Source organism: Crinia signifera, chromosome 4 (assembly GCF_055691185.1).
Source record: "Crinia signifera chromosome 4, ASM5569118v1, whole genome shotgun sequence".
In the NCBI taxonomy this organism is placed as follows: Eukaryota; Metazoa; Chordata; class Amphibia; order Anura; family Myobatrachidae; genus Crinia; species Crinia signifera.
In genome coordinates this window covers 283851023-283875773 of record NC_139220.1, presented here as the reverse complement: position 1 = coordinate 283875773, position 24751 = coordinate 283851023, and the positions used below count along the sequence as shown (strand labels likewise).

At 44.1% G+C, this 24751-nt stretch overlaps 1 protein-coding gene across 1 annotated transcript in view; it reads left to right on the top strand.

The window, feature by feature from the left end:
* Nucleotides 1-2461: 2461 nt before the first annotated feature.
* DOK2 (docking protein 2) overlaps nucleotides 2462-24751 on the top strand; it is a 36455-nt gene continuing 14165 nt past the window's right edge. Inside the window, exons 1-2 of the mRNA XM_083184805.1 lie at nucleotides 2462-3065; nucleotides 17295-17582. Of these exons, the coding sequence (XP_083040931.1) occupies nucleotides 3003-3065; nucleotides 17295-17582 (351 nt within the window). The 5' untranslated portion in view covers nucleotides 2462-3002. The remainder of the gene's footprint in view (nucleotides 3066-17294; nucleotides 17583-24751) is intronic.

Here is a 24751-nt window from a genome sequence, read left to right as displayed (position 1 = left end):
AGCATTGGGTAATTGCCATCACAGTATGGGGTGCAATGGGCATCAAGGTGTGCGGCATAATGTGTAATTAGCATCACAATGTGCAATCTGCAGGTACACAATACAATCAAGGTACAGGCCACGTCCCCTTATGATAGACCACACGCCTAATTTTTCAGCGCGCCTCGGCGCGCACAAGCATTCAGGCTTCCAGAGATAGGGGGTATGGGCCAGTGCTCTGGACTTGCCCCCTAGGCTAAAAGTTGCCAGCCAGCCCCTGTATATGCGCACTCTAAATAGGCCGCAACAAGCAGTCTGGTCCCTGGTATCCACAGACAGATTCCAAGAACCTCAATTTATTGCTCTATATGAGATAGCAGAGCTTAATATTATAGAGTGTGCATCAGGCACCACATGTCTTTGTAGAACTACAAGTCCCAGCATGATGGCACCTCATGATACATGTATATTATTAATGTGTGCATTTCAAGATTCCCCCCCCCCCATGATCTCTGAGAGAACAAGAGCGCTGCTGCCAACATGTGTCCACCATCAATGAGGACCACGTCGCTGCCATGCAGACCATAATCAAGGTGGATGTCAGGGTGACCATGGTCCACTTAGAGAAGAAGATAGGCATCTCATCAAGATCCATCCACTTGATACTCCATGAAAAGCTTGGCCTGAGCAAGGTTTCTATGCACTAGGGCCCATTAACTGACCAGGAGGAGGCTTGGGTGATGGTGCCGCAACATGCTGGCAAGGTTTGATGGTGGTTGCTTGAACTCTGTCTGGGAGATCATCAGTGGTGATAGTGGATTTAGTTTTCACCCTGAGACCAAACAATTGTCGGAGGAGGATGCCCGACATGAGTGCAGCATGCAGCAAAAGCAGATGGCCGCTGTTTTTGTGACCAAGACTGTTACATAGCTAGAATAGCTACGTAGTTACCATAGCTACCACAAATGCTACTGTAGCATTTGTGCAGCAGCCCACTGACACTGGTTACTAGTAAGCCAACCAGTGCCCGCTGTAAGTGCAGAAAGCCATTTCCAGATGCCACCCAATATATCATGTTTGTGGTGCCCTTCTCTATCATGACAATAAATCTACCCACAAGTCCAGGAAAGTGGTAGATTTTCTGGCCCAATTACCCATCCAGGAGCTTGTTCATCTACTGTCCAGTCCATACCTGACCCCATGCGACTACTTAGTGTTCCCACACATGAAGTGCAAGATGTGCGGGCTTCATTTTGAGTCACCAGAACCTGCAGTGGAAACTTCCCTCCAGCATGTAGAAGACATAACTGCTTTGGACTGGTCTAGCTTCTTCACCAAATGGTGTGAGCACCTTCAGCTTTGCATAAACTCATCTGGCAAATATTTTTTTTTAAAAAGTAGTTGCACACCCCTCATAGGTCTACCTCAGATGTGTCTGCTGTGCCTTCCACTGTAACCCAAACCCCTCTGTGGAAGATTTGCATCTTTATGTGCGCCAAGACACTTGTTTGAGGAGTCTTTAAGTCTGTTAGTAAAGCACAAGAATGCACTTTAATGACAAATGGCTTCACCAAGTGGGTGCTAAGGTGCAGAATAGTTGCATTTGCTAAGGTGCAGAATGGTTGCATTTGCTAAGGTGCAGAATGGTTGCATTTGCTAAGGTGCAGAATGGTTGTATTTGCAATGCATGATCAATTACAGGCAGAGGCGGCTTTAAGGTGGCCATACACACGCAGATTTATCTGTGTGGTTGGAACAAAAACATGGTTATGGATGAGAGCAAATGACAGTTGACCATTTGCTTGGAAATGCTGGAAAACTGACAAACTGTCCCTCATCCATAACCATGTTTTTGTTCCAAACAGCCAGATCTGAAGATAAATCTTACTAGTGTATGGGCACCTTTAGAGTTCATTGGTCCTTAGGCAAGAAACTAGTTTGGGGCCCCCCACTCTATCTATAGCACTATTTTTTGCTGCCAGCATCGATAGAGTACCTTGGCGTGTGCACAGTCTACTGATAAATGCTCAGCTGCGTGACCATCGGCATTGAACAAATTTGAATTTGGCTCTAGGCTCTATACCTGTAAAGGAAACTGACTGCCCCTTTACCTTACAAACCTTTTTTATCCTACGGAAGGACATCAAAGGGAGTGTGGGCAGGTCTATGTGATGTCATTATGTCATGCTGTAGTCATACAATGCTACTCTGGGAACATTTTGAATGGCAGGATATCTTTATGGGGCCCCTTGGGACCTGCTGGGCCCTAGGCGGGTGCCTAGGTTGCATGTGAAAAATTTACCTCTGAGTACAGGTCATAAAGCCGTCCATTGTTGGCATAAAACAAATACGATGGCATGCCTAACAAACAGGCCTGCTCAAAAACTAAATAGACTAACTTGTTGCAAGTAGACAGATGTTTATATATAGACTTACAAAGATACACACTTATGACAGGGTAGATTTCACAGCGGAAGCGTGTACAAGGGAGGGAGGAACTGAGAGAAAGAGAGAAGCAACCTGCTGAAGAAAAAAAACTACAAGGAAGAAGAAGATAACGGGAGAGAGGGTTCAAAAAGAGACTGCAAGAGCAAGACTGCTGAGAGACAAATGAGAGAGAGAGAGCGAAACAAAGAGACAGACACCTCAAGGATAAAATAGGGCAAAAAGTTTTATAAAACAAAACGAGAAAAAATAAATCCTCCGTGAGATCCAGGAACTGTGAGATAGATGCTCCCTTGGCACAGTACATGCAGAAGTGGTGAGGGAGAGAGGTGCTGTGGTGATTACGAGTGTGGCGAAATCTGCAAGAGGACAGTAATGATGAGCAGGGGCAGTTTTAGTGGAAGAGGGATATTAAAATATAATTTTGTGAGAGAGAATTAAGAGGTCAGAGACCATTCTGGACAGTGCCGGACGTGGGGAGACAGTTACTGTGCAGTAAAAGTTGAGAGCGTCGGGAGATACTGTGGGTGGGGAGGTCACAGTGTTATTAGGTGAGACAGTAGATAGGAGCACAGGTGATGGAGGTGGGACTAGTGAAGCAGGGACCTCTGTACTTGCAACATCAGCAGCGATTTGGAAAGGTGAGTGTTACACAAAGCTTTTATATGACTACTACAACCCATTGTAGTTGGACATGCCCTTGTTGTGTTGTCATGTGACTGATTTTGCGTCTGTTGTATAACTAAATGCGGCTTTCTGGGGCACTTGGGCACCTTTATCGGGTGGTATGATGATTTGTCTGCTGGAACTGGAGGAATAATATGTGGATTGCTGTGTAACAGTGGCGTAAGTTCATCCAAGTTGCCCGGAGGCAAGATAAGTATTGGTGCCCCCCCAAATAGCTCAATCAGTAAGGTGTCTGTCTCCAGTAAGGTCATGGGATCTAATACAGGGTATGATACTTGCAAAAATTATGTTAGAAGGAGGAGTCAGCCACATTAGCAATATCAATTGCTTTCAATTAGCTGATTCAAACTTGATGGGGAGGAGAGGTGCCCCCTTGGGAGCAGGAGCCCGGCGGCAGATGACTCCATTGCCTCCCGGAGTTCTGCCTCTGCTGTGTAAAATATTAAAGTGATCTCTAAAGGGTGAGGGTACTGGAATTATTCCCTAATATTCTTAGGCAATGCAGCACTAATGTGATAAATATATATGACGTTTATGTGCACCCTAATTACAAACACTGCTTCTTACGTCTAGGACATAGATTGTTACTTCCCTTGTTCAGAGTTTTGTAATAATATATATTTTTTTAATTAAATATAATAATAATAATAATAATAATAATAATAATAATAATAATAATAATAAAAACTGACACAAACTGGCATCTATTTATCCACAAACATTTCTGGAAGTGAGAGTATTTAATATTCATTGAATATATTATTGCTGAATATTGGGACTATTTTATTTTGGGTTGTATTTATCATTTCTATGTGCCATGTTTTCACAGCACATGTACAGTATAACTGGTTGGGCACCTGGAGCCAGGATGTGACCCCAGAGCAGAGCGCTTGAGCCATTGTGCAGGGCATTGTGCACCATGCAGTGCATTGTATACAGGGTGGGTACTGTATGACTGTCCCTCGCATGATACAGATCTACTGGATCTAGGAAACCTAGATCAGCATAAACAAATTCCAATGTACCTGATTGTTGCAGCTCAGGGCCCCATTCAGATTCATTCGGCCAGGTCCAAATTCGGACGATGGACGATGGTTTCTCTACTGCGCATGCACATTGGATGCAATGCCCATGCACGAGGCCCGGTTGCAAGCAGCTTCAGGAACCGTAGCCTGCAGTGAATTGCCAGGACTCCAGCTCAGCCTTTGTGACCAAGGCCAGTGGGTCAGAATCAGACTCACAAGATTCAGCCATCTGCCAGAATAAGCAATTATTTTGCTTGGAGCCCAAGGTAGAGGCCATTGCTGTAGTGAAGGGGCGATGATACAAATGCATGTATGACTTTAGGCAGATCTTCTGAGGGAATTAAGTGCTTGAATCTGGCTACTTTCCTTAGATGATTAAATGAGGATTGAATTGTGGTACTATCACATTGGCATCCCTTGAATCCACTCCCCTTTTAATACATGCCAGTGTCCGATTTGCTTTTGCTGCTGCACTTGAGCAGTGTGCACTATTACCCAATTTTACATCTATGATGACCCTCAAGTCCTTCTTTACAGCAGAATTCCCTATTATAACTCCATTTAGCCTATGGCCCTTATTCAGATCTGATTGCAGTACAAAGTTGTTTGGAATATGGGCCAAACCATGTGCACTGCAGGTGAGGTAGATGTAACATGTGCAGAAAGAGTTAAATTTGGATGGAGTGTGTTGAAACTGAAATCTAAATTGTAGTGTAAAAATAATGCAGCCAGTATTTACCCTGTACAGAAACAAAATAAATCACACAAATCTATCTCTCTCTATACATCTTACATCTGCCCCACCTGTAGTGCACATAGTTTTGCCCATTTTCCAAACAAATTTGTACTGCGATCAGATCTGAATAAAGGCCTATAAGTAGCTTGTTCATTGCTGTGCTCATAATTAATTACTTTACATGTATCAACGTTAAATTGCATTTTCCACCTTTCTGCCCACATCCTCTCCTGAGTTAATTTCCTTACTCAATTTTGTGTTGTCCGCAAATATTGCAACTTTACTCACTATGTCACTTCCTATATCATTAATGAATATATTAAACAAAGTTGGTCCCAATATTGAACCTTGTGGGACTCCACTTTGGAATGTATGCCATTTACCACCACTCTCTGTCCCCGATTGTGCAACCAGTTTTTAATCCAATTACAAATTTTATCTCCTAACCCTAAATTACCTAGTTTTATTAATAACCTTTTATGAGGCACCTTGTCAAAAGTCCATGTTGACCTCGCGACCTGTCGACCGAAAGTCATATTGACTTTTTCACCTGTACATTCTATATGTCGGTATTTTGACCTTGTCTGCATTTTAAATGTTGGGATTTTGTCCTTGTCGGGATTTTAAATGTTGGGATTTTGTCCTTGTCGGTATTTTGACCCATTCGGGATTTTGACCCTGACGGGATTTTGACCATCGGGATTTCATACCGAATCTGATCACTGTTCCCCAATGTTTCCCTTATGATTATGCTAGTAAGAATGTACCATTGTTGCTTAGGGTAAGTTAGTGTTCTGCGCAGAAGGCAGATGTGGGTCAGTTGTGCAATTACTACTTCCTGAGCACCGTTATCTTACTCTCCGGCAGCTACAGGCCATTGCTGCTCTTTTGTTTCTGCGCACACACACACACACACACACACACACACACACCCTCAGCAGCTGCAGCTGAACTCCCCAAAACTTAATTTTCAAGAATGATTTGCATGTAACACATCTGGGGACATGACTGCAGTACAGTTATTAAGCAGTGTAAATATTGTATGAATGCAATATAGGAGTAGGCACTGAGGGGTGCATCCAGCCAGTAAGTGCCATACAATGTACACTGAGAGCTGAAAGCAGAAGAGGATAAATGAAGACTAGAGTGAGAATTCAGAATTACTTGCAATATAAGACAGCCAAAACAGGAGATATGTTACTCTGCAGTCTGAGTATTGCATATAGCATGTGGAACAAGAGAAGTGGGACTCAGATCCCTGATTCTAAACAAGATGCAAAATTGCTGCATTTGCGCTATCCTGTATGTGCGACATCGTAGCATGAAAATCTTCCTACATGCCTGCAATAGATGAGTAGTGAGCCAAGAATGGAAATACCAAGTATAGGGTGGTGCACAGATGATGGTGATGGGTAGGGAGCCAAGGGTAGGAATACATAGTATAGGTGGTGCACTGATGTTGATGATGGTGTTGATATATAGGGAGCCAAGGGTAGGAATACCTAGTATAGGGTGGTGCACTGATGATGGTGATGAGTAGAGAGCCAAGGGTAGGAATACCTAGTACCGGGTCGTGCACTGATGATGGTGATGATGATGGTAATGATGATAAACAGGGAGCCAAGGGTAGGAATACCTAGTATAGGGTGGTGGACTGATGATGATGGTGATGAGTCGAGAGACATGGGTAGAAATACCTAGTACTGGGTGGTGCACTGATGATGATGATGATGATGGTGATGATGATGATAAATAGGGAGCCAAGCGTAGGAATACCTAGTATAGGGTGGTGCACAGATGATGGTGATGAGTAGGGAGCCAAGGGTAGGAATACCTAGTATAGGGTGGTGGACTGATGATGGTGATGAGTAGGGAGCCAAGGGTAGGAATACCTAGTATAGGGTGGTGCACAGATGATGGTGATGAGTAGGGAGCCAAGGGTAGGAATACTTAGTATAGGGTGGTGGACTGATGATGGTGATGAGTAGGGAGCCAAGGGTAGGAATACCTAGTACTGGGTGGTGCACTGATGATGATGATGGTGATGATGATGAATAGGGAGCCACGGGTAGGAATACCTAGTATAGGGTGGTGCACAGATGATGGTGATGAGTAGGGAGCCAAGGGTAGGAATACTTAGTATAGGGTGGTGGACTGATGATAATGATGAGTAGAATATAAGGGGGGGTGCACAGAATGCTGCAGACAACTCTGCATACAGGCAAATCCTGTGTATGCATTTCCCCATCACTCTGCACCATGCCCAGTAACTGCATGCAATTTCTGATTTCTCCAATATGTCAGAGTCCTGAGTAATTGCAGATCTGTTGCTACTCGTCCTTACCATGCTCACACACTGTAACATACATTACTACACTGCTAACGGAGTAACCTACAAAGAGCTCCCTAGCCCCTTGTTACCATATAATATTGTATAACTATGAGAGATGCTTCTGTGCGCAATAACTATACATTCTCTGTATAGTGTGACATCATGTATAATGGATATATTGTATCTCAGAAACATCAATGATAGTATGAATACACAAAGGATTTTATTTTAGATGTGTCTTATATGACCGCGGTTATCATGCATAAAGGAGGAAACGGCTTCCTGGTGGATGGTGGCGTTAAGTCCTGGACCCGCCAGATCAGTCGTGGCAATGGGTCACTGACCTTGCAGGCATATTGGAAGTGGATTTCACAAAGGTCTCCTCCAAATTCTAAACTATCTTGGTATTGTCATGATGTTTTACTCAATTAAAGTAAATAAATGAATATTCTGAGATGTAGCTAACGACTCATCCAAATAATAATAAATCTGTTGGTTGAGTTTTTCAGCGTTACATACTGCAATATGCATCTCAATGGAAACGGCAGGAAGTCCACAATGTTTGCAAAATCAGAGGTTACCGCTTCCCTCTGTAAGCCGTAGGCTGTTCTGTTGGTTTCATTTGGATGTGTTGGTTGTGCACAGTGTATAATGCACAGAATGTATATAATTGAGCTTCTTCTAGAAGCCAAATCTCCTCGCGGCCAGTCCGGCACAGAGGAGACCAGTCATTTGCAGCTGCCTCCTTACACATTAAATGTTTCTCCCTTTTGTTCCCTGCAGCTAATGTAATGACCAGTTCACTGCCACTTTGTGTAGCAGCTGTGTGGCTGATTGTAGAGAATAACCTTGTTTCCCATTACACAAGTCATAATACTACAGAATACCCAGAGCACTAACTGCTTCACATCATAGGGACTGCACACCAGGCCCAGAGGCCTTTCCTAGACCCAACCAACAGCAGCCAACCGGGGCGGTGGGCACCGGGCTCATAAATTAATAAAATATTAGATAAAACTATTGTGTAATGTTGTGGAACTACAAGTCCCAGCAAGCCTACACCACATGCAGGGACTTGGAGAACCACAAATTCCAGCATGCGGGGCATTAAAGGGCCCACTGGGTCTTGTAGTTCCACAACATGACAAATAGTGAAATAAAATACACACACACGATCAGCATAACTTTATTACATACTACATTCATTGTAATAAATGCCGGTGATCTCCCCAGGCAAGGGGACAAAATTCGGTACCTAAAACTTGGAAATGTATAGCAATATTCTTAAACTTCAGAAGTGTATTATTTATTTATTACCAGTTATTTATATAGCACACACATATTCCGCAGCGCTTTACAGAGAATAATTGCACATCAGTCCCTGCCCCAGTGGAGCTTACAATCTATATTCCCTACCACATGTAGACGCACACACAGACATTCTAGGGTAATTTTGTTGGGAGCCAATTAGCCTACCAGTATATTTTTGGATTTTGGGAGGAAACCAGAGTACCTGGAGTAAACCCATGCAAGTACGGGAAGAATATACTAACTCCGTACAGATAGAGCCATGGTGGGAATTGAACCCATGACCTCAGTGCTGTGAGGCCCTACACAACATATTACCTCACGGTGTATTGCTATTAGACACAGTGGTGCTGTTTTTTTATAGAATACTCAAGGTCTGGAGCAGAGTATGATAGTAGTCACATAAATGAAACAGTATAACAGTGTATGATTCATTGATATACACTGTATATATATTTCTGCTACATAGTTGCAATCAGGGGATACTTCATATGTACGTTCAGAGATAGCCCTTGATGGATTATTTTGCATTGAATCCTTGGTTATACAGGGCTAACCCACTGCACTAGGATACATTGATGTACAACCTTCAGACCCAGACTACCGAGTAACATTATATAAATCGCCAATTTTGGCACAATTATCATTTATAAGTGTATGTTTGTATGTTGTTGTCTCTATTTTTAAATGTGTGTATGTGTGTGTCATTCATTTTAATTGACCTTAATAAAAGTTAGGTTTTAAATTATTCATAACCAAGGGACTCAGTCCCACGTGTTCTTTGCCTAGAAACAGTGAATGACCATAGACTACACCACCATATTGGATACACACAGGAGTGTATTTGTTACCTATATCATACCATAACTCAGGGGCGGATTGGGAACTAAAAGTGGCCCTGGAAAATTTCTGAAAGTGGCCTCATGTGGGCGGCAACAAATCAATAAGGGGTGGAGCCAACATTACATCAGGCGGGATTATTACATCACTATACTTAGATAAATTGTTGACAGGCAAAACGAATGCCACACCTCGTAATGCACATTACACATCATGTCAGGGCTTTACTCATTTTTGTAAAGCAGGGACAACTGGGATAGTGTGCGCCGCAGGCACTCCCCAAAAAAATCATACCATAATGCCTATGACACGTCACACACCCATTACATAGTATACCACATGCAACAATGGCCTGCCAGGCTTGCTGGTGCCAGGCCCCCAGACCCCCCAACTAACAACTACACTACGGCATTATGGCTAGTGCCGTACAAGAACCGTTGTTAGTGTTACCGATGATTTTCATGCTAGTCCACAAAGCAACTTACTGCAGACTTTTTTTTAACCGTAATCCTGTATTAAAACATACATCGCTCTCATACATACTCCGCCACTCTTGACCATACATACATACATCGCCACTCTCATACACACACCAATTTCATACATAAACCGCTGTCTTACATACAACACCGCAACTCTCATACATACATACACCGTTCTAATACATACACTGCAACTCTCATACACACACCAATCTCATACATACACCGATGTCTTACATACAACACCGCAACTCTCATACATACATACACCGTTCTAATACATACACTGCAACTCTCATACACACACCAATCTCATACATAAACCGCTGTCTTACATACAACACCGCAACTCTCATACATACATACATACATACATGCATGCATACACTGCCACTCTCATACACACACCAATCTCATACATAAACTGATGTCTTACATACAACACCGCAACTCTCATACATACATACATACATACATACATGCATACACTGCCACTCTCATACACACACCAATCTCATACATACACCGCTGTCTTACATACAACACCGCAACTCTCATACATACATACATACACCGTTCTAATACATACACTGCCACTCTCATACACACACCAATCTCATACATACACCGCTGTCTTACATACAACACCGCAACTCTCATACATACATACACCGTTCTAATACATACACTGCCACTCTCATACACACACCAATCTCATACATACACCGCAGTCTTACATACAACACCGCAACTCTCCTACATACATACATACAGGCATGCATACACTGCCACTCTCATACACACACACCAATCTCATACATAAACTGATGTCTTACATACAACACCGCAACTCTCATACATACATACATACATACATGCATACACTGCCACTCTCATACACACACCAATCTCATACATACACCGCTGTCTTACATACAACACCGCAACTCTCATACATACATACACCGTTCTAATACATACACTGCCACTCTCATACACACACCAATCTCATACATACACCGCTGTCTTACATACAACACCGCAACTCTCATACATACATACACCGTTCTAATACATACACTGCCACTCTCATACACACACCAATCTCATACATAAACCGCTGTCTTACATACAACACCACAACTCTCATACATACATACACCGTTCTAATACATACACTGCCACTCTCATACACACACCAATCTCATACATACACCGCAGTCTTACATACAACACCGCAACTCTCCTACATACATACATACATACATGCATGCATACACTGCCACTCTCATACACACACCAATCTCATACATAAACTGATGTCTTACATACAACACCGCAACTCTCATACATACATACATACATACATACATACATGCATACACTGCCACTCTCATACACACACCAATCTCATACATACACCGCTGTCTTACATACAACACCGCAACTCTCATACATACATACATACACCGTTCTAATACATACACTGCCACTCTCATACACACACCAATCTCATACATACACCGCAACTCTCATACATACATACACCGTTCTAATACATACACTGCCACTCTCATACACACACCAATCTCATACATAAACCGCTGTCTTACATACAACACTGCAACTCTCATACATACATACATGCATGCATACACTGTTCCTATTGATCCCATCCCTCCCTCATGCTAGTGCACAGTTAGTTGATGCCACAGCCATTGGACTGCTGAGAGCAGTCTTCTGCTGCTGTGAGCGGACTCAGGGGAGCAGGAGCCACAACTGAGGACTCCAACACAGGCTTCTTCCGTTCTGATCCTCCCACCCTGCCCCAGCATAGTTTGCGCCTCTTGTAATGTGCGCGGTGACGTCATGACGTCCCAACACACATACAATCACAGACTCAGAGTGAGACTGTCACTCCAGAGTCCGCTGCCCTGCCTCCTCCCAGTGCACTCCCCGGCGAACAGTGCCCTGCCTGCTACTGGATGCGGCCTCTCTCCAAGCGGCTACTGTCCTGCCTCCTCTCCAGGCCATGTATGTTATATAAAATAAAATAAAAATGAGTCCCCGGCCATTGCCGATCAGCAGCCGTCCACGCCGCATGCAGCAGCGCTATCCACTGCACTGGTCCCCACAGAGGCGGAACAAGCAAGTTGTGGGCCCAGGTTCAAAAATATGGTTTGGGCCCCCAAACACACACAAAAAAAACACATTGTGGCTTGTTTTGTTTACTTCAAATTTAAAGCCCATTACACACTAGTGCCCATTATACATTCACACACTGTAATGCTCATTACACATTCACACACCATGATTCCCATTACACATTACACCGCACACTGTAATGTTATTACACATTATACCACACACAAAAATGCCCCTTACATATGATACAACATGCCATAATGCCCATTACACATTATACCATACACTGTAATGGTCATCACATATTATGCCACATAAGGGCCACTTACCTACATGCCCAATATTAGGGGCTACATATGCAATGTCAGGGGTTGCATGCTTGTTGCCAGGACATACATCCTCATTCCCAGGGGATTACATGATTATATACTCCTTGCCATGGGGGGGGGGGGGGGGGGTGTGTTACATGCTTGTTGCCCAGGGGGATTACAGCTCTGGGGTCTGAGCTTGGTGTTCTGCGGTGGAGACTGGATATAGGAGCGTGGTGGCTGTTGCTCAGTGCCTGAAGAGACTGACTCCACAAAGGCACATGGGAGTAGAAGTTGCTGCGGCTCGCCATATGCTGCAGCCCTCCTCTATGACCAGCAGACATTTTTGGAAGGGGCAGCTCAAGGCCGTAACCAGAACTTTTTCAGGCCCCATAGCAAGGTTTTGAAGGGGCCCCCATCTGCAGAGACAGGATATATAGGGCATATAGGTATTTTGCACTCTCCTCTGACTCTAACACCCACAGTAATGATAATTGGCCCAGGCCCTATCAAAGGAAAACATTTTGGAATATACAGTATGAGTGAGGAACCTTTGGCACTCCAGCTGTTGTTGAACTACACATTCCAGCATGCCTTGCAACAGTTTTAATAGCAAAACTGACATGTGTATTTCAACAACAGCTTGGGTGCCAAAAGTTCCTCGTCCCATATTATTGAATATGCCACTTCCAAGAACGTATTTAAAAAATGGTAAATAAATGAAATAAAAATATTGGGACGTGCAGCACACTTATTTATTATCACTAATTTAGTGCTGCAGTGCATCAGAGCAGACACTGATGCTGTGTACTGCTGCAGCGCTGCTTACTAACAAGGTAAAGGCAGTGGCAAACAGGATTTTAAAAGGGGGGTTTCCAAATAATTGGTTACAGACCAATGAAAAAAAATATTGAGCAGAATAAATGTCCAATATACAATTTATTGTGTAACAATAAATAATATGAAATAACATTTGGGCATATACTTATACACGTAACGCACACAGTAGTAACAACGCTTATACACATAACACCCGCAGTAGTAACGATACTTATACACATAATGCCCACAGTAGAAACTACGCTTATACACATAACGCCAGCAGTAGTAACAATGCTTATACAGGTAACGCCCACAGTAGTAACAACGCTTATACACATAACACCCGCAGTAGTAACGATACTTATACACATAATGCCCGCAGTAGTAACAATGCTTATATACATAACGCCAGCAGTAGTAACGATACTTATACACATAACGCCCACAGTAGTGACGATACTTATACACATAACACCCGCAGTAGTAACGATACTTATACACATAACGCCCACAGTAGTAACAATACTTATACACGTAATGCCCACAGTAGTAACGATACTTATACACATAACACCCGCAGTAGTAACGATACTTATACACATAATGCCCGCAGTAGTAACAATGCTTATACACATAACGCCAGCAGTAGTAACGATACTTATACACATAACGCCCACAGTAGTAACGATACTTATACACATAACACCCGCAGTAGTAACGATACTTATACACATAACGCCCACAGTAGTAACAATACTTATACACGTAATGCCCACAGTAGTAACGATACTTATACACATAATGCCCACAGTAGTAACGATACTTATACACATAATGCCCACAGTAGTAACGACGCTTGTACACATAACGCCCACAGTAGTAACGATACTTATACACATAACGCCAGCAGTAGTAACGATACTTATACACATAACGCCCACAGTAGTAACAACACTTATACACGTAATGCCCGCAGTAGTAACGATACTTATACACATAACACCCGCAGTAGTAACGATACTTATACACGTAATGCCCACAGTAGTAACGATACTTATACACATAACGCCAGCAGTAGTAACGATACTTATACACGTAATGCCCACAGTAGTAACACTACTTATACACATAACGCCCGCAGTAGTAACGATACTTATACACATAATGCCAGCAGTAGTAATGATACTTATACACATAATGCCCAAAGTAGTAACGATACTTATACACACAACGCCCGCAGTAGTAACAATACTTATACACATAATGCCAGCAGTAGTAATGATACTTATACACATAATAGTAACAATACTTATACACATAACGCCCGCAGTAGTAACGATACTTATACACATAATGCCAGCAGTAGTAATGATACTTATACACATAATGCCCACAGTAGTAACGATACTTATACACATAACGCCCGCAGTAGTAACGATACTTATACACATAACGCCCACAGTAGTAACGATACATATACACATAACGCCCGCAGTAGTAACACTACTTATACACATAATGCCCGCAGTAGTAATGACGCCTATACATGTAATGCCCACAGTGTGGCTGGGTTGTGGGTGAAGGAACTTGCACGGCAGGAGGGTTGAGTGGGCGGTCGGCTGAGTAGGGTGCTGTGTAGGCGGCTGAGTGCATCATCGCCGCAGCCATGCTTTGGGGCCCCTGAGAACGCAGGGGCCTGGGTCAGCTGTACCCTTGGACCGTGCCTGTTGCCGGGCCTGAGTACATCCCTCACCCCCATAGGCAGACTTGTCACATAATCAGATCCCCCTCCAGCACAGCCCCCCACCCCCCCACAAATATGCAGACTCACATATTCACATGCCACAGGCCCTCCAGCACAGCCCCCACCCCCACCCCATAGGCAGACATGTCACATACCCCTCCAGCACAGCCCCTATAGACAGACATGTCACATCCCTCCAGCACAGCACAGCTCATTCTCCCCCCACCCCATAGTCAGACATTTTATGTCTGATATGCCTATGGGGGGGGGGTCTGAATATGTCACATGTCTGCCTATAGGGGGGCTGAGCTGGAGGGGGATCTGAGTTGTCACAGTGAGTCTGTCTGCCCTAATGCAGACAGCAGGCAGTCACAGACCCCCCTTCCTCCCATATGCAGGCATGGCACATATACACAGAATCTCTCTCCCCTCCCTCCCTGCCCCCCACCCCCGGCGGCCCCCACCACCAGTGTACTTTGATCATTCCCTAACAGGGTTGCCAACCAGTGTTGGCATCCTCAGAGCCCACAGTGTGACTTACATGATTCTTTCCGAATGCTGCAGCCCGGCCACAGCGCTGCTGCTCTTCGTCTCTCTCCCCTCTCAGGCTGACGTCATCAGTCTGAGAGGTGCTCCCCCTGCCTGTCAGTGGCTGTATCTGCAGCTCAATGCAGCTGCAGCAGCTCACTGAACTCTGCTCTGTTACTCGCGGCCATCGGAAACAGCATTCGATATATCGGGCGGGGGGAGGCGGGCCACCATCTATGACGGACGGCAGCCACCCACCAATGAGGATGTCGGCCCACACCGTGGGCGAAGCCTCCTGCCGCAGAGCGGCTGAGCAGCCCCGGCCTCAGTCCCAGGCTGTCACTCTAAATTCGTGACTGTGAGTGTGCGCATGCGCACCTTTCAGCAGCGGCGGCCTCTCTGTAGTGTCGGCCTCCCGGGAAAGTTCCCGGTAGATACAATGGCCAATCCGCCCCTGCCATAACTACATAGATACTTTGTGTACTAAACTTTTTCCATCCAAATATTTGCAGCCTTGCAAATCCACCAAACCCCACCCGGCGAATGTCCACCTCCCCTTCGCAGCGTGGGTTCGCCCGCACAGGCTGCGAATGGATGTTTAGCATAAACCGACCATCGAAAGTTGTGGAAGGTACACGCATATAAAAGTGACTTTCAACTCACTTCCATATGCATCAACACTGGGTCGTATATGGGCCGGTAGCTGACATCTGGTGATGTCAGCTGCCAGCCCCCCGCACCCGCGTCACCGCCTCATTACCATGAGAACACCCAGAATTCCCATGGGAACGCCCATGGAACGCTGGGCATTCCCATATGGTAATGGGGCAGCCTGGTGCCCCCGCCCTTTTCATACCCCCGCACGCCGTGGAACCAAAAGTTTGCCTTGGGCACCCTAAATCTGCACATGCCCAGATACGCGCCACACTCTGTGACATGACAGGTAGAAGCTGATTTATCACTCTCCATTGTATCACTTTCTGAAGGTTGATACATCTGGCCCTGAGTGATGTATCTAGATCACTAATGAAATGAAGCACAGATCGCTCCGTGTGTGTGGCCCCCGGCTGTCGTGTGACTAAATGGATGCTGCATTCACATTAAATCTAGTCATCATCAGTATTCTCTCAGTTGAGAACAATGGCCATGGCAGATCGCTCAGTACAAAGCGCTAGTGCAGTGCTGAGCGATCTGTGCTTAACTAGATCACTCAGCTCACTGTGTGTACGGTGTGTACGGGGCATAAGGGGTATGTGCACTAAGCCTTGTGGGACGACTTTTTTTACATTATTTTTTATGCATGATTTTAGTATCACCCGAATGCTTTAATGGGAGCAGGGTTGGTGAGTATAATTATCAGGGTGTTGAGTGGTCCTGGAGCCGGAGATTGTTGCGACAAGGAGGAGGGCCAGTGTCAGTGGTAGCGGCGCAATGTTAGCGGCGGCGCATACGCAGCACATGATTGCTGCATTTTTTTTTTTTTTACGAAAAATACCCAGATAGTGCTGCAGAGACAATGCCCCACTGGAGGGACAGGGCTTTATCGTAAACATGCGATAATTGGTGCAATGTAGATTATCACGTTGCGTGTTAGGCCGATATCATCACATCCGCATGTGAAACGTATGTTCAAACACAGCCTGTAACAAGGCAGATAGAAGCTTATTGACTGGCACTTTATCTCCATCAACTTTATCTTTCACTAAGGCTTAGTACATAGACCTATAAATCATGTGGGAATCATAATTCATGTGGGATTAAAAAAAAAATCTTGAAAATACAAGCTGTTGGTGGTAGGTAAGGACCGGATTTGGGAAGCCCTCATTTACACATACCTGTGTCATGTCATAGCTATGTCCCTTACTTATACACTATCTCCACCAATAATCTCTCATCTCTTTGTCCCATTGCAGAAGTGGAAGAAAGTATGGGGATTTTTGTATGAAACTAACCCCACTGGTTTGGCACGTTTGGAGATGTACGAGGGCTCCCAACCCCCAGAGACTGGCCGCAAGCAGGAGTGCTGGAAACTGCTTCAGCTCAGCGACTGTGTCAGCCTCTCCGAGCGCTCCGGGGAGAGCAGCCCAAAGGACACCCGTGCTTTTAGCATTGAGACAGCACAGCGGGTCTACCTGATTGCCAGCGACATCATCGAGCAGCCAAACTGGGTGAGAGTGCTCTGCAGCTTGGCATTTCCACAGGTGAGTCCACACAGCTGAGAATAATATACAATTAAATATTCTGAACAATTTGTCTCATATGAGTATGTGTAAATATAGATATGAAAGAGAGCGCCACACATCTGGAAAAATATATATGTTTTCAAATTTATTTTCTAAGATTTAATTTCTTAAAATATATACATAAAAGCAAAGCACATTAAATTAATATAAGAATTGTTAATGCAACATATCAGCGCCTCAAAGTGGTACCACGCCTTCAAAAGGAAACGTTATTTGAGAAGTCTCCAAATTGGTTGATAATAAAGTTCCGGTAGATGGCGGCGTCGGCGGTATGCAGCTGGTGGTGAGAGGTGCAAGCTGTGGTCCGTGATTTGAAGGTGGCGGGCAATCCGGGTGGGTAATATGCAGAGGGTACAAGCTTCAAAAGAGTCCTTGACGCGTTTCTCCACTGTAAGGGTATAGCGGTTTCATCAGAAGGAGGTGGATTTGGAACCAAGGGCCTCATATATTTAACAAGCAAACCCACCAATCAAAATGACAGGATCACGAGCTGATTAGTAAGTCCAGATGGGAGTTAACTCTCAATGAGCTCTACAGAAATTCAATGGAGCATATATAGACATATAGTAACAATTAAAATAAACAATATTATTAATAATATCCGGAAATAATAACAATAATAATAATATTGATAATGATTAAGATACAGAGATCAAGATTTGCATACATACATATAATTCAATTAAATGAACACAATAAAAAGGAATGGCATCATTTGAAGAAAAAAAAACAGCAGTCATATTGAGGTATGAGTAAATCGAATTCCTCAAGCTCTATAAATGGAGCTATTGATCAAATGGTAGGGCGCTGGTGCTTAACTACAACACTCCACAGTTTTGAGACCTGTTCGGATTAAATTTAAATGTTCAGATTTTGATGTATTATTTTGAATTTATAAACTCAGGTTCACTTACCCCCATTATGACTTTTTATTAGTTGTTGAAATCAACTATAGTTGACCTATTGACATGAAAAAACATATCTGCACAAGTAAATAGCTTGTCTAAGATGGAAACTATATGTATCTATTCCTTGTACTTGATAAAATGCAAGTCATACATACAGTACATATCTTTCAAGTCCGTTCAGCATGGAATATAGAGTCCGCAAGGGCTAATTTCTATGTATGACTACATAACATTTTAAATATACATATAGAAATGGGAGTCAAATCCACTTCTTAAAATGCAAACTATATGTACATATAATTCAGATAAATACTGAATGGAATATAGGATCTACAAGAAATTGGTATCTATAGATGACTACATAACACTCTAGACCAGGGGTGTCAAACTCAAATTCAGCGGGGGCCGCATCAGCAGTTTGGTCACCCTCAAAGGGCCGGTTGTATCTGTAGGACTATGTGTCCACTCTTTATTATCATAAATTATTGTCACTGCATGGGACAGGGCACAGTGACGTGACGTCAGATCGCCCAGCAGGTGACCTGGGCCTCTGGGTTCGCAGGACTCTCGCTAGAGTTCTGGACTGGTGGTGACAGTGGGACAGATAATGATAATGACCCTGGACACAGGCAGCCGCACTGCAGATTTGTGGGCTCAGGCTGCGGCTGTGTGCTGCTGGCCTGGCTCTCTGCCTGCCCAGCCACGGACTCTGGACTGGACAGACTGGTCTGGACAACATTAGACAACACAACTGTGCCCACCCCACTGCCGAACTTACAGTAAATATACTGAACCAACTGATGCCACTGCTGCGCAGCGCGGCACCACAGGCAGGAGGCAGCTCACCGCCGGGCCGGCGTCCAAGTCCGACAGGCAGCCGCAGCAGCATGCACGTCACGGTGTCACTGGCACTGCTGTCAGACGGGCGTGTGTCACACATGGCAGCGCCGTAGCCGCTGCCTGCAGGAGGAGCCGGGGAGGAGTCGGGCACGTCACACAGTGACACTAACAAGTCTGTATCCACTGTCCTGCCTCCCTCCTCCTCCCAGCGAGCGCCGCGGCGGAGTCACTGTGTCACCCGGCTTCCTCACGTTGTTAGGTATGTCTCTCAGTCTCGAGTCGTCATGTGAGTGTCACTGAATGTGATGTGACACTCACACTGTGATGGTGGTAACCCTAGGTGAAGGCAGGCGGCGGTTGCGCGGGTATATATATGAACATAGGAATATATGAACATAGGAATAAATATTGTGTATCACATGAGTCAAAAATAGGTCTTGATTGGGTACTTGTTTCCTAGCACGGCCACAATCTGGAGTAATCGTGTCCCTTACTTAAGGGACACGATTACCCCCGATGGACCCGATTTCTTTTGAAATCAGGTCCATTTTGCCGGCTAGGATACAATATCGGGGGCATCGCGTCGGTCGGGACCATTAACATTGGTCCCGACGCGACCGACGCGATGCCCCCGATATTTCCATAGGCTTCAATGTTAAAAAATATTTAAACATTGAAATCTTGTCGGGAAAGTTAAAATATCGGGGGCATCGCGTCGGTCGGGACCATTAACATTGGTCCCGACGCGATGCGACGCGATGCCCCCGATTTTTGCATAGGCTTCAATGTTAAAATATTTTTTAACATTGAAATGGTGAAAAATTGTGAAAAAATGTGAAATGGGCCAATATGACCCATTTCACATTATAGATGTCCCCGTCGTCACCCCACGATAGACGCCAACCCGAAGCGTGGCGAGCGCAGCGAGCCCGCGAGGGGCGGCGGTACGCGTCCTCCGACCTTTTCATGCCCTACTATCCACTAGGGCGTGGAGTGAGAATATAATAGTGTGGCGAGCGCAGCGAGCCACCGAGCCCGAAGCGTGGCGAGCGCAGCGAGCCCCGCGAGGGGACGCGGATACCTTCACAGTTATACGCGTCCCCTTGCGGGCTTCACAGGTGTCCATGGCGACGCGGACACCTGTGAAGCCCGCGAAGGGACGCGTTTACCTGTGAAGGTATCCGCGTCCCCTCGCGGGGCTCGCTGCGCTCGCCACGCTTCGGGCTCGGTGGCTCGCTGCGCTCGCCACACTATTCTATTCTCACTCCACGCCCTAGTGGATAGTAGGGCATGAAAAGGTCGGAGGACGCGTACCGCCGCCCCTCGCGGGCTCGCTGCGCTCGCCACGCTTCGGGTTGTCGTCTATCGTGGGCTGGAGTTTACGCGCTTACATTTGGGGGGGTTTGGAATTTTTTTCATTTAATCCAATGTAAAATTGGGTCCCAGGGACCCAATGTAAAATTGGGTCCCAGGGACCCAATTTACATTGGATTCAATGAAAAAAATCGGGTCCAAAATCAGTCGGTCGCGTCGATCGCATCGCATGCGACCAAATCGCATGCGATGCGATCGACCCGATTTTTCCGACACGACCACCCCGATCTAAATCGGTGTGGCCGTGCTAGGAAACAAGTACCCTTGATTGTATTATGCAATAAACTACAATAGATGGCAATAATAATAATAATAATAATAATAATAATGGCCCTTTAAACATTGTTCAATTCAATACATTCATTCAGGCCTGCTGGATGTAGTGTATTCAGCGCAAAAATCCAATATGCTTCTTTTCTACATAAATGATTGAATCTATCTCCCCTTCTGGGAGTAGAGTCTATAATTTCAATGCCCTGTATAACTAGATTCTCTATGTTACCCTGATGTTTAAGTTTAATATGACGTGACAAGCTGTGTGTTAGAACACCTTTCAGCACATTCCTTCTGTGTTCTAAGAATCAATGAACGAGTGGTACGTCCGACGTATTGTACCCCACAAGAACAGGTAACTAGGTAGATGACATAGGTTGAGGAACAATCTAAATGGTTATTAATGGTGTGAAACGTACCTATAGTTGGGGACACAAAGTGAGTACCACTTTTAATAAATGGGCAAGTAATACATTAAGGTCTCATGCATTTAAAACAGCCTTTCTTGTTATTTGTCCCATTGTTAGAATTTGTTCCCCTGCTACACATATCTGAATCCATGGAAAAATTTCTAGGTGCAAGGCCATTCCTAAGAGTAGTGTTATTTTTAAAGACCATTTAAGGATATTCATCTAGTGCTTCGGCCAAAAAATTTTAGAATCCTATGATTTTTAGTAATAATATATTTGGTTAGAATGAGTATTGAATTTAGACACAAAAATGTGTATATTCCTCTAAAAAACCTTTATTTTTAGATTCACTACTTTTCATCAGAATGGAGGCTTGGGTGTTCTCTGAAGCCTCTTTCTTAGCTTCCCATAGGAGACGTTTAGGATATCCTAGCTCGACAAATACTGTCGTTAGTTCGTCAGCCTGTCTTTTAAAGTCACAATCTTCAGAACAGTTCCGTCTGATCCTTAAATATTGGCTCTTTGGTATATTGGAAATCCATGTGCGATGGTGGCTGCTTTTAAAATTCTCAAAATTGTGACAATCAACCTCTTTGCTATAAGTTGATGTGCATATTGATCTGCCCTTGACCGAGAGCATGATATCCAAGAAAGTAATCTCGCTAGAGTGCATAGTGCTTGTCACGGACCCACCGGTCGCCTGCTCCGATACGTCAATCTGAGCAGCGCCGGCCGTGACTGGGTTCACTCAGGACACTCGGGTCCTTTCCTTGAGGTACACTGCCACCAGCCAAAACCTGATTTTAGCGCCTGAAACTGCGCAAGGGGCGGCTTGGCTCGCCCCTGACCACACAATACAAGATAACAATGGTAACGTTTTCCAGCCTTTCTCTCCTGAGGCCAATGAGTCTTAGGAACACAGAACCAGAACTGGGAATATGTATTATTTATTCCTAGAGCTTTAAACAAAATGCTTACAAGACATTACAATGATTTTAAAAGTACACACAAGTTTTGAATGCAATTTCAGAAATAAAATAAAAAGAGAAAAATGACAGAACCGTATCCTACAATCCTGAAGTGGGGGGGTCCTCCACAAGAAATCTCTCGTCGCCTACAGCCTGCTTGCTCGACCCCCAGGTAGTGACTCTGAACTATAGGGAGAAGGGTCTTGTTATACCTTGCAGGCTCCCTCATCCCTCCCACCCTTGGGATTCCACTCTTTCCATGCTGAAGGAATGTGGAAGGTCCCTGGCAATGTACAGTCTGCTGTTTTCAAAGTGATTGATCCTCTTTCCTTGCATAGCAGACCCACTGATAAGAGATGTGAAGGAAGAGGACAAACTCTAACCTCTTCTTCTGGACCATGGTTTATGAGGGCTCAGATCTTATCTTACATCCTAACTCCGGAGGAGTCCACAGATGTCACACTGAGGAAATACAGGCCTCAAACTAAAACCAGGGTCACCTACAGTTTACATACAAGACATGTCCTGATTCCAATACTCACAGGAGACATAACTATTACACCAATATCAGACATACATTGATTGAACAGATAATCAGAACAGGAGGCATACGTTAATTTGATCGATCACCTGATCTGATCGTTACAGTGCTCGTGAAGGTTAATCCAAAAATATTAGTGTTAAGATATGAGACAAATTGATGTGCTAAAGAAATATCCCCATCCCAAAGAAAAAATAAATCATCTATGTACCTCCCATGGTACACCAAGCTCATCCTATATGGGCCGCTCCATATAAACTGCTCCTCGAAGCGGCCTATATATAAGTTGGCAAAACTGGGGGTGAACTTGGTTCTCATGGCGGTACCAAGAATCTGTAAATAATTTAACCCATTAAATGTGAAATAATTGTGTGAAAGAATAAAATGTACAGAATTAATCAAAAATTCACGTGTGGTGTCACTGAGGTCATCATCAAGATATAGATAGTGTTTCAAAGCATCAATCCCCCTGAGTGGGGAATGTTGCTGTATAGTGATTCGACATCACAAGTCAAAAATATATCATTTGAATTCCATTCTATATTTTTAATATTATGAAGGAATTGTGTGGTGTCTTTAATATAAGACCTCAGTGACACCAGAAAACCTCGAAGATGTGTGTCAATGAAAGCCGATAAATTGGATGTGAGGGACCCAACACCAGAAATAATAGGTTGCCCAGTAGGTGAGGTGATTGATTTGTGAATATTTCGGTAAATGATAATAAGTGGGAGTGAGCAAAAATGGATTGTGTAAAAACATAAAATCCTTCTTGGATATCGCACCCCCGGCCAGCGCATCATCAAGCATACGTTTACGTTTCTTAGAATAAAGGGGGGTGGGATCCTGTTGGAGAATTTGGTAAAAAATGTTGTTGTTAAGCTGGCAATAGGCTTCAGCCAAAAAGTCTATTTTATCTTGAATCACATGCCCACCCCCCTTATCTGCTGTCTTGATTATGATGGAATCATCTCCCATCAAATCTCTCAGTGCTACTCTTTCATTGGGATGAAGGTTATCATTTTTAGATTTGGTTGTTTTGTCATTCACCTTCTCGCACATAATTTTGAAATCTTGTAGTGCCAAAGAATAAAAAGCTTCGATGCAGCCTTCCTTTTGTTGAATTTGGTAAAATTCTGACTGTTTTTCTTAATTTATTAACATTTTCAGTATTTATATCATAGACAGGGAGTCCACACAGCTGCTAGCATTGGTTATTATCAGACAGGATATAACCACAGTACTCAGTGGGCCTGAGTAAGAGGGCTGCATGTCGCAAGGTACTGATTTTAGGTACTTTGTGCACGCGCTGCATGTGTACTGTACATGTTCAGTATTTAGTCGTGCACTACAAACCAGTTCCTGTACAACAGATAACAGTCTCTAAATTACATGATGTTTACAAATGATGTTATGAAACAGTAACAGAGGGATCCCATGTTATGGTGATCTGACTCCATCTGTCATATAGGTACTATTACCACCAACGGGCCAAATTTTGGAACGCTTAAGCCGCTTAATATAATAGAGACCTGTCATACACACAAGTAGTCCCTGCACGTGCTGTTTTTAAACACGCACTACCCTCACTTTGTTAGTCATTTCTGTATGTTTTTTTATATTTCGCAGTTTTTAAAAGACTATTTCCAATAAAAGTTACATTTTATTGCTGCATTTATTTCTCTTTGGTGCGCCACACCAGGACACGTCTTTCTCTCTCTGTGTTGAAACTTTAGTCGTGCACATACTGCCCTTTCCCGTGGACCTGTGAATTACTGCATTTTGGGAATGTCAGTGATTGGAAATCTACTGC